This window comes from Phalaenopsis equestris, unplaced genomic scaffold, assembly GCF_001263595.1.
Source record: "Phalaenopsis equestris unplaced genomic scaffold, ASM126359v1 Scaffold000237, whole genome shotgun sequence".
NCBI lineage: Eukaryota > Viridiplantae > Streptophyta > Magnoliopsida > Asparagales > Orchidaceae > Phalaenopsis > Phalaenopsis equestris.
In genome coordinates this window covers 115,829-126,741 of record NW_018164679.1, presented here as the reverse complement: position 1 = coordinate 126,741, position 10,913 = coordinate 115,829, and the positions used below count along the sequence as shown (strand labels likewise).

Below are 10,913 nucleotides of genomic sequence, written 5' to 3'. Positions count from 1 at the left end.
ACTTATATGTATGCGCCGCAAATCTTGGCCTATTGGTAGCGAGGTCACTGTAATTCTCCTTAGGTTAAGAGTTCAATCCCACCGTGGCGTGGGGGCTCTGAAATTTTAGACACATGACGCGGGCTCTCATCATGGGGTCAAAAAACGCATGAGAAATTGATATTTGGGCCTATCAATTTACTTTATATATATATACATGAATAAGCTAGATTTTCATGCATGCATGCATGCAAAGAACACAAGCTATATATTCCATATTAAAATATGTTCGTCCAACTCAAAATATATATTTCAGTACTATTACTTGAACTTGCAGGCTACAACAATGGAGGAATTTCCAGCTCCGATTTCCATGACCGTTATAGCTGCCATATTAGGCTCTTTCTTTTCCTTAATATTTCAGTATATCTTGCAAGGAAATATAACCAGCGGAGTCGCCAGCCTCAGCCTCAATGTCCTTATCACTGCTGTGTTAGCGGTATTATATATACTAACCATTTCCTTAAACATTTCATTCCCTTTTGTTTCAAAATATAAATTTTATAAAGCTATATTTTAAACAATAATTTATAAAATATTATGTTGCAGGGAGGATCAGTGACATCCATAAGCTCATTAGTAGTAACAATGTCTGTTCATAAGAAAGGACCGGTTTTTGTTTCAGTCTTCCAACCTACACAATCATTCTGTGCAGCCATTCTTTCAGCACTGATATTAAAGCAGTTTATCAGCCTTGGAAGGTATTTATTTATTGGGGCATTTACACATACATGCCACACAATTCCTATGCATCAATGTAATACACACTTGCATGCATTAGTAAGCTGTTACATATGTAAATACATAGGAATTAAGGGGTATTTATATATTAAATTAATTGCTTGAATTTATGAATTGTTAGTGAAAATAAAATCCTAAAATATTAAAATTTATTTTATTTGATTTTATTAATATTGCAGCTTGATAGGTATGGGGCTCATGTTTGTTGGCTTGTATGTTGTCTTGTGGGCAAAGATTAAGGAAGCTGATAAAGAAGAGAGTAGATTGATCCCAGATGAAGAGAGAGCTCTTCTTTTTTAGTGGGTTCTTATGAAGGCCTGTTGCTAGCCATGTAAAGAATGAAATGAATTGAATAGATGACATTAAGTATATATTAATAAAAGTATGATGAAAGTGGGTTCTTAAATCTTTGTGCTTGCTTTGAGATGAGTGCAATATGATTGTTTGATTATGTATGAGAGTATATATTTATGTGTGAGTGTGTATTTCATTTTTAAAATGTTAATTATGGTGGTATTTTTTTTTGTAAGTTAACTCAAGCAACATATAAAACAAGCTAAGGAGGATAAGTTCATGATAGAGCTTGGCTAGTTGAGAGCTAGTCACCTAAACTTATGAATTTTAAAATAGTTTGATTGTCTTGAGTCTACTGTCATGTTGGCTTGCAAATGAAGGCAAGAACGCTTTTTGACTTGATCAAATGTTTATATCTATTGTATTACCCTAAGGAAAGTGAACACCCCCAAATTACCTAATTTATTAGAGGCAATTTGGAAGTATTATTTGTACCTTTCAATTAATGATTAGCCAATCATAAATGACTACTTGAATTGCAATTAATAGATTTAAAAGCGACAGTATTTATTTATTTTTAGGGCTGTTGGAACCACAAAAGTTATCAGAAGTGTATATGTGAGTGATAGAAGACATTGTTATATATGTATGTATGTTTATATATATATATGTATGTATGTATGTATGTATGTACACACACACTCACTTCTTATTTATTTATCTATTTAATTTACTTTGAGATTTCTCTTGTATTTTTGTTTTTTTGGTAATTTGCCAAGTTACTCTAAGTTTTTTTATTTATTAAGAAAAAAATCAATGCCACTTCTAAATACTTCCCATATAACAGTTCATTTCTTCTTCTTCTTCTTTTTTTTTTTTAATAATTATTAGTATTTTGTTTGTGGTTGATCATACAATTCGAGCCTAATCATATAATATGATCAATTTTGATATTCCTAATTTTGTTTAAATTGTGCTTTAAGAATGTTTAATTTTAATTTTGTACGTGTACTAATTGACTCGACACGCAATTACGTAATTTTTTAAGTTCATAAATATGTCCAAATGTATATTCAGTGGCTAGTGTGCAAAATTAAATAGTATATATAAAGATGGTAAAAATGGTTTACACACTAGGGGTACTACGCAAATATACGTATCGTTTCAAGTAATATAGGATTTTCTTTAAAAACCTCAGTATCATCCCACGGAGACAGACAAAACTCTTATAAAATTGACTTTAATAAAATTTTCTTTTAATTGTAGTAAATTTAAGCTCTGTTTGGCGCAGCTGTAGCTTCTCAGCTATTCAGTTGCAGCTGCGCTGTCCCAGGAAGTTGTTAATGGGAAGCTGACAACATGTTTGTTGCAGCTGTGTGAAAATTGTAGTGGAGCAGTTGTTTCTGGAAAATTGATCGTTCTGCCCTTATTCAATAATTTTTTTTTGTAACAGAACTGTGACACCCATGTATTTAATAATTCTAAAGCAGAAATTCAAAATAATGTAGCTGCAGCTGCTCTACCCCAGGATGTTGTTACTGGGAAGCTGACAACCTGTTTGTTGCAGCTGTGTGAAAATTGTTGTGGATCAACTGTTTCTGGAAAATTGATCGTTCTGCCCTTGTTCAGTAAATTTATTTGTAACAGAACTATGACACTCATTTATTTAATTATTCTAAAGCAGAAATTCAAAATAATGATAAATTTATTTTGAAGTTTAAAAATATAACGCTAGCTTTGGACAAGATCCAGCTAAAACCAAACCAAAACTACTAAGAGTTAAAAGGATGTGTAACTAAATACAAATCTGTAAATGTTAAAAGTCTTCAAAATATTTAACAAAAGTGTCTGTAGAGATCTAAGAAGGAAATTCCAATAATTAACTATAAATCTTGAAAAAAAATTTCATAAAAAAAATTCCATGAAAATTAACATCAAACCAATGCTGCTATCTTCTAGACTCCAACAAAAAAGATGTGAACTTTGTCTTTCAGTTCAATCCAACTCACCCCAGGTTTCTTTTTCACCATGGTTTCCCTCATCAATTTTCTCATGCCGACAACATTCCACATTCCAGCTGAAGCATAAATATTGGCGAGGATCACATGTGTTCCGGACATCTCTTGCTCTAGAATGAGCAGCATCTTAGCTACTTTCATGCCTATTTCAACATTATTATGAACCCTGGAATCCCCCAGCAGAGCCCCCCCCCAAATGGCAGCATTTGCTTCGAATGACATGCTTTCAACAAGCTCCATGACCGACCTCAATCTCCCCGCACGACCCAAAAAATCAACCATGAACGCATAATGTTCCGGGGTCCGTTCGATGTCAAACATCTACTCCATCGAGTTTTCTCTCTCTGCCCCACCGGCCTGCTCCACTTGTCACCTGCTCGCCCGTCGCCTTTCCCTGACGAATATTTTCGGGTAGGGTAATGGGGTAAAAAGCCGAATGAGGAAGCCGAGCCGCAGGTTGATGTTGGTGTTCCACTTTCGGAACAAATCACGACCCGTTGCAAAGGCACCGCCTCCCCAAACCGTAAATTTCAGCGGCGCGACACCGCACCGCATCCTTGCCGTTGCGCCAAACGCAGCCTTATATAGGAAATGAGTGCAAGTTTTTGTGTAATATCTAATCCTATAGAATTAAAAGGAATGCTAAGTATGCTAAGCAAATGCAAAATGCAAATGCATGACAATCTAAAAAGATTTTAAAATGTAAAGTTACCACTACTCTAAACTAACAATGTATGAAGAGTTCAAATTTGTATAAAATATCATTCCCCTTTGCAATGAGTTTATAATTAGTGTTGGAAAATAATTTTAAATATAATTAATGTATTGTGCCAAATATGAGCAATTCTATTCTTTACTTTCTCTCGAGTGCATAAAGAATATTGGTTAATCTAGTTTGGTCCCTAAATTTGTGGTTAAACTGGGAAGATACTAACTCTTACTCTAGAGTTCTCACTTCCCCTCACCTGAGGATTAACATCTCGCTTTAGTTTCCACATCTGGACTAAATTGGGAATTGTAGTATGTCGCCCTAAAATCTCTAATTCTATGTCCATCAAAACTTATTTCTCTATTTATTTGCACTTAAACTCGTGACTAAATTCTCATCCATGAGGCTAAATGTGATTATTATTCTGTTGGAACATAGCCCATTTCTGGTCGCTATATTTTACAACGGACTTTAACAAATCAATTGGTCATATCGATAAGTAAATTAAGCGTAGAGTTAGAATCACCACAATTTATGGAATTTTAAAAGAACTTCTACTAAACTACATTCATACACATAATCATTCCTCATTGTAAGGAGAAAGACAAAGGAAACTACTCATATCTCATGGGGAAGAAACAACAACACATGGATTTATATATAAATAAAAGTTTACAATATAAGACTAAATAAAAATAAACAAAGTACATAACTTATCATTGAACTCCTTCCCAAGCAATCATTTTAGTTCATTTGAATCACTTACTCTCCTTACAATTCTACTCCAAACTTACTTAAAATTGGTGAAGAAGATATCTCTCACTTCTCCTCTTCTCTTCCAAGTCCAAGCAAGCCTCCGAGATTTCTCCTCTCTATGAAGAATCCACTTCTCTATAAAAGACTCTATTTTCCTCCTTCAAAATTCTCTCTTTTGAATCTCCAGAAGTCTCTTTAAATAGAGCTCTCAAAATCCCCAAGAGTTTCTCCAAGCACCTCTTCAAAATTCATCGAAATTCAATGGATTTTCTAGATAACTGCTTTTGGCTCCAAGGCGCCAGATTCTGGCACCTGTGCACAAGATCAACATTTGCCTTTTTGCTTCATTTGACTCCAATTTGCTCCATTTAGTGCACCTAAAATAAAAAACATCAAAAAAATACATTTCATTAAAGTGCAATATCATTAAAAATAAGTATTAAATGTGCAAATAATAGTAAAATATTTTAGGCATGCAAAATCACCCAAACTTAATTGTTAGCCCTCAAGTAACTTATTTCTTCTGAAAAATAAAATATTTTCATATGTGGTAATGGGTTTTATTAAAAATCTCTATAGTTTTGTTCTATAAATGTGGTAGTCATGACTTTAGAAAAATCTTAGTAATTCAAGCTAGAAATAAGGCATAAAAATATTTTGTAATCAAGTCCAGGAATTCTAATTTTTCTATTCATTTCAAAAATTAATTTTAGTTTGAAAAACATAGGAGCCTCAGAAAAATAACATATATAATTTGAGAGAACTTTACTGGTAAATGTAAACTAATATTGTAAGAAAATAAAAGCTCAGAATTGTAATAAAGTCTCTTTCTTTAAAATGATTCATGTGAATTCAATTTTTAATTTGGCATTCCCTCAAGCTTCTCCTCACTTCCACATTTTATTTTTTTTCTTTCTCTTTTCCTTTTTTTTTGTTTTTTTTTCTATTTACTTTCAGGATCATTTTCAATCATTTCTTTTCTTTTTCTTAGTGAGATTACTATATTTGGATCGGCCTTTAATGATTTTGAACTTCGTTATCCCCCTCTTAAAGTTAAAAACTCATCACATTTCCTTACTTCGATAATTTGTATCAGTTTTCAAAAAGGATTTTTTATAGTCTCAATTCTTTAAAATAGAGATCTAAGATCCTCTGCATTTCAAAAATACAATTTCTTTTTTACTTTAAATAGTAAAATCATATCCCTGTTCTCTTTTACTTAATATCTTAATTCTTAGAACTAACCTTTATCACCAAAAATTTACTTAAGTTTACCACAACATCTATTGAATAAAAAAATACAGTTCTCTAAAAACAACACCACATACCTCATATTAGTTTTAAAAAGATATTTTCTTTGAATATAATTTTTTAAGGAGAAATAAAATTATATTTTTCAAAATTTTTTCTCCCTCCCCCAAACTTAAATTTTTCTTAATAGGTTAAAACATTTATAACTAAAAATATAAAAGTAGAAATAAAATTTTAAAAATGATTTTTGTAAAAAGGGTTTAACATGAAAGTGTGTAAGTTTTAGAAGAGCTTAATTAAAATGTATATATCAAAAAGAAATTGCTAAGTACGAGAGTTTTCTAAACATAACAATAATAGTAGAGTAAAACAACTAGTAGTGCAGTAACACAAATAATAAGAAGCATAAGCAACAAACAGTAATAAATCCAAATTGCAACAAGTTTACAACGATAATTTCTACACTAAATAGTTCAGAACATCTATCACAACAAAAGAAACAAAACATATAATAAATAACACAAAGATACTAATCCTCATCATCATCTCCTTCTATCTCCTCATCAGCTTCCTCATCCTCTTCCATATAGTTCTCTGGGTGATAGCCTGGAAATGGAAGACTTAGTGGAAACTGAACATTATGATCTCCTTGCAAAAAACTCACCAGAGATGTATTGAAACTCGTATCATGATCATGTTTGAGTTTCAAGTATCCCTGGGCATGATCAACCTTATAATCAATATCAATCACTTTGCCTTGAAGGTATGTTATGTCATGTGTCAAAGCCTGATAATCACTGTGAAGATCTTCTAGAGTGGCTTTGGATTGAGCAGTAGTTGGTCTGGAGGTAGAGGTAGAAGGAATATCTAAACTTCCTCCCCTAGATCTCATTCCAGCATGCAATTCATATACTTGAACATTGGTTCTGCTAATTGGTTTAAGAGATTGTATTTGTTCTCATCAACGCTCATATTCTACTCCTGATTGATTACATAAAGTAAAAATCAAGGCAGAGAAACATAATCCCTTAGTAGTTCCACCTCTAGAAAAAATATTCTGATAAATTATAGATCCAATATTTATATGTTTCATCTGTTGAGTGCATAAGTTCAAGGATGATCCCTCCTTAGTCACCTAACTAAGATGATTTGAAGGAAGAAGTCGTGCAGAAATAAAATAGTGACATGTCTTGGAAGGTGCATTTAACATTAAGGCGGAGAAGTTTACTTTATGATTGTTTTCAATTTTTCAAACTCCTCTTCCGTTAGTCAGAAATGCAATCACCTTGTCCAAGTGCGATTCAGTAGGCTCAAATGAAGAATAATCACAATTCAGAACATTAGACAACTGGTACAGAGCAATGATGCGCTCAAGAGTAACTTCCACTATTCTACCTTGAACATAAACTTGATCATCAGAGTCTTTCGGGAAATTAGCATAAAATTCTCAAACAATATAAATTACTGCTACCGTAGTGAAGTAACAGAAACTTTCCCGCTGTCAGGTTATAATTAAGCTTTCAACCACTCCCCTGAGATTGAAGAAAGCCCTCTCCCGAATCAACTTTCTATAAGCAAGATGACTACTGAATCTGTACTAAGCCTTAATATTGGCGAACTTCTCAGAATCAAACTCCAGTTTCCTTTTCCTCTCTTAGTTTTAGGAGCCATAATCTATAAAAGATTCCAAAAATTTCACATAAATTCCAAACAATATTCTTAAACTCCCAACAACATTTTTCTAAGGTAAGATACTTTCTACCATGGATTCATCACTCATTTCTTCAAAAAAATCCAAAATTTCAGCACATGAGCAATGTGAGAAGAATTCATGGTGAAAATAAAAAAATTTTGCATTAAAGTGAAGCTCTTACCTTGAGGAGATCAAATTCGAAGTTTTCATGCTAAGAAATCGCCCCAAAAACAAAGATTTGAGCAGCCCTAGGAAGCCCCCACACAGTTTTTTCGCAAAAACTAGGATGTAGAAGTTGACGGTTTGGGCAACAATCGAGTTTTTAACCCAAATTTATGGTTCAGTTGAACTGGTGCATAGGCCAGTTGAACCAGTGCTTAGGCACCAAATTCTGGCGCCTAAGCACCAGGTTCTCGGGCGCCAGATTTCGGCGCCTAGGGGCCAGTACCCAAAATTCAGTTTTTTTTATTTTTTTCATCAAATTTTAACAACGAGCACTGCACACCAAGGCACTACGAGCCCTAATAAGGCAAATTCAACATGTTTAACATCTTCCAACATCTAATTTTCACAAACACCAACATTCACTTATATTTAAATATTAATCCAATCCCTATACAAACACAAGTATACGTTACTCACAACCTTTAAAACATAATTTCTAAATTCACTCACAAACTACTTAGCACACAAACATTCTAAATACTAGAAAGCTTACAAGCACACAACAGTGTCAACAACTTTCAAACACATTTCAAAGCAATAAGCACATATAAAAGCTACTATGAAAAGTCCAGTACATATTGTCATCAACCTCACTATCCACTTCTCTAATATCTCTAAGCGACTGATGCACATACAAGTTGTAGAAGGGATAGTTCAAGAAGTTCTCTGAATCTTCCTTTATCCAACAATTCTTCTTATACATCAGGACCTGTGCATCATGGATTACAGTAGCATGATTTGACTGTTGTTTCATCTGTCAATTCAAATGATCGAACTGATCAGTAATGTTATTAATCCTGTTATAAATCACTAACATCTCCCTCTTTATATTCTTGATTTCTTCTAAGATACCAGCCAAACAATCTGCACGTTGAGGAACTAATGATGTGGAAGGCCATGTAGATTGATCCATATAAGAACTTCCTCCATGCGCCGCATAAAGATCGATGTTGTCACACATCAAAATAGACTAGTCCATGGGCTTTCATGGGAGAAGTATCTTTTCCTAATTTTCATAAGGGACCTGGGCTTGACTACAAAGTGAGAAAATAACAACAGGGTGTTCAAGCCCAGTTAGAGATCCATTTAGTGCAACTTCAATGATGGGTCTATAAATAAGTGCCCCCATATCAATAGGTCTTCACGACTGAATATAATAACTGAGGATTACACTTTTCTTCGTTACTTCCTTGATATTCATGATAGGAAGCAATTTGGCAAAACTGAAAAAGTGTCAAGGCTTAGATCAGCAGGGAAACTAACTTTGGAATCACTTCTAAATTTCCAACGTTCATCACTATCCACTAGGAATCTGAAGATCTCAATCAAACCGTCTTTAGTCGGAGTGAAGTTAACAAATTTGCAAATTGACACGCCATCCACCAAGAACAACTCATTGATCCTTAAAGAATTTCTCAAAACAAATCAAAAGGCTATCAACACACAAAATAATTTCCACCACCATACACAACACAACCACCACAGCTCGCAACTCAGTATGAGAACCCACAACACAGCCGCCACAACCATCCAATCACACCCCCACACACATAACATAGCCACCACAACACAAGACACAACACCACAACCACCCAACCCTCAATACAACCACCAAAACCACACATATCACAACCAACACAACACCTTAAGAGAATTCTTTATTGGCTCATTTAACTGGTTTAAGTTAGCAAAAAATGCTTTGAGTTTACACTAACAAAATGATTTTATTTTCCTATTGCATCTTATTATTGTGGGGATGTATAGGAATTTATTTGCAGCCTTCTCTTAGAGAGAATGAAGATGATGTCTACATGTTATTGATGATGATCACTGAAAAATACTCTTTTTGAATCTTTCCTTAAAAAAATTCTCAAAGCAAATCTAAGGGGCTATCAATGCACAAAATAATTCTACCACCATACATAGCATAACCACCACAGCCCACAACCTAGCCATCACAACCCGCACACACCACAACCACCCAACCACACCCCCACACACATATCATAACCACCACACCACAAGACACAACACCACAACCACCCAGCCCTCAGCACAACCACCACAACCCACAACAATCCACCATCAAAAGCGACAACAATCTACCACCCCAGCACCCCAACATCATAACAATCCACCACCACAAGATCCATAGTAAAGGCCATAACCCCATCACCAATGAAGAAAATCTAACACCAATGCAAAATCACATGAATTGCAAAAATCAAAATTGCATAAATTGCAAAGTCCACCAACAATGAACAACCAATCGAAAATCAACGAATGAATAAAGCTTAGAAAACTATCACAAAATCATAATGCCAGAGAAAATTTGGAAGAAAATACCGAGGTTGAAGGAAAGCAAAAAGATCTAAGCTGAGATGAAGCACAACCCACAAATTGCACAGGAGGAGGCGAGCGAGGAACTTACCTATAGGGTGACGAGAGAGAGAAACTTAGTCACAAGAGAGGGGCGAGCAAGGGGGTAGGGTACTAAAAAGTGGGCGAGTGGTTATTACGAAATGCGAACCTGCGGTCCGCGTTTTGTCCGAAGTTTTTAAGAAAGCCACAACGCCACATTTTTTAAATGAACAAAAAAATCACTGTTTAGAGTCGTGTCGCACGAAAAAAGGCAGCCTCAAACAAAACATAAATTATTGAGAGCTTTTACTTATAAATGACAAGATTTGAAAACTCCTATATGTGGGAAATATTTGCGTATGTAATACGCACGCAGAGCTGCGTGCATAATAACCTTGCAATAACCTCCGCATCGCGATTATTAGTGGGTTATTGAGGTATTAATTCCAATAACCTAAAACCCTAATAACCTTCCAATAACATTTAATTTTAATGTTATTTATAGGTTATTATGAGGGTATTGCGGGACTAATAGAGTATTCACACAGAATATTAAGGGTCCGTTTGGGGTAGTTTATTTGATGCGGTGGCGTTTTGAAAACACACTTAGTCTGTTTGGGTAAACTGTGTTTTAGCAGCTTCTGCGTTTTGAAAATGCAGAAAACAACATTTTCACACCAAGTCTATCTAGGTGCGGTGACAGCTTTCTGACAGCGGTCTGACTTTACCAAAAAAATAAAAATTTGTAAGAGCCACCGCACCTAGTTTATCAACAGATTATTTTTAATCAACTTATCAACAGATTATTCAATAAGCTGCAACTACC

The 10,913-nt window shown here is 34.4% G+C and overlaps 1 protein-coding gene across 1 annotated transcript; it reads left to right on the top strand.

Annotated features, from left to right (window-relative positions):
- Positions 1–316: 316 nt before the first annotated feature.
- Positions 317–1,173, top strand: LOC110023931 (WAT1-related protein At4g16620-like). Its single transcript, XM_020723588.1, has 3 exons — positions 317–478; positions 589–740; positions 960–1,173. The coding sequence occupies exons 1-3, from the start codon at positions 326–328 to the stop codon at positions 1,078–1,080; spliced, it is 426 nt and encodes a 141-aa protein (XP_020579247.1). The 5' UTR covers positions 317–325; the 3' UTR covers positions 1,081–1,173.
- Positions 1,174–10,913: the final 9,740 nt, after the last annotated feature.

Excerpts from the sequence above, each read along its gene's own strand:
- LOC110023931 (XM_020723588.1), top strand. The coding sequence starts at position 326 with ATGGAGGAATTTCCAGCTCCGATTTCCATGACCGTTATAGCTGCCATA. Across the intron at positions 479-588 it reads TTATCACTGCTGTGTTAGCG|GGAGGATCAGTGACATCCAT; the intron begins GTATTATATATA and ends ATTATGTTGCAG. Across the intron at positions 741-959 it reads CAGTTTATCAGCCTTGGAAG|CTTGATAGGTATGGGGCTCA; the intron begins GTATTTATTTAT and ends TTAATATTGCAG.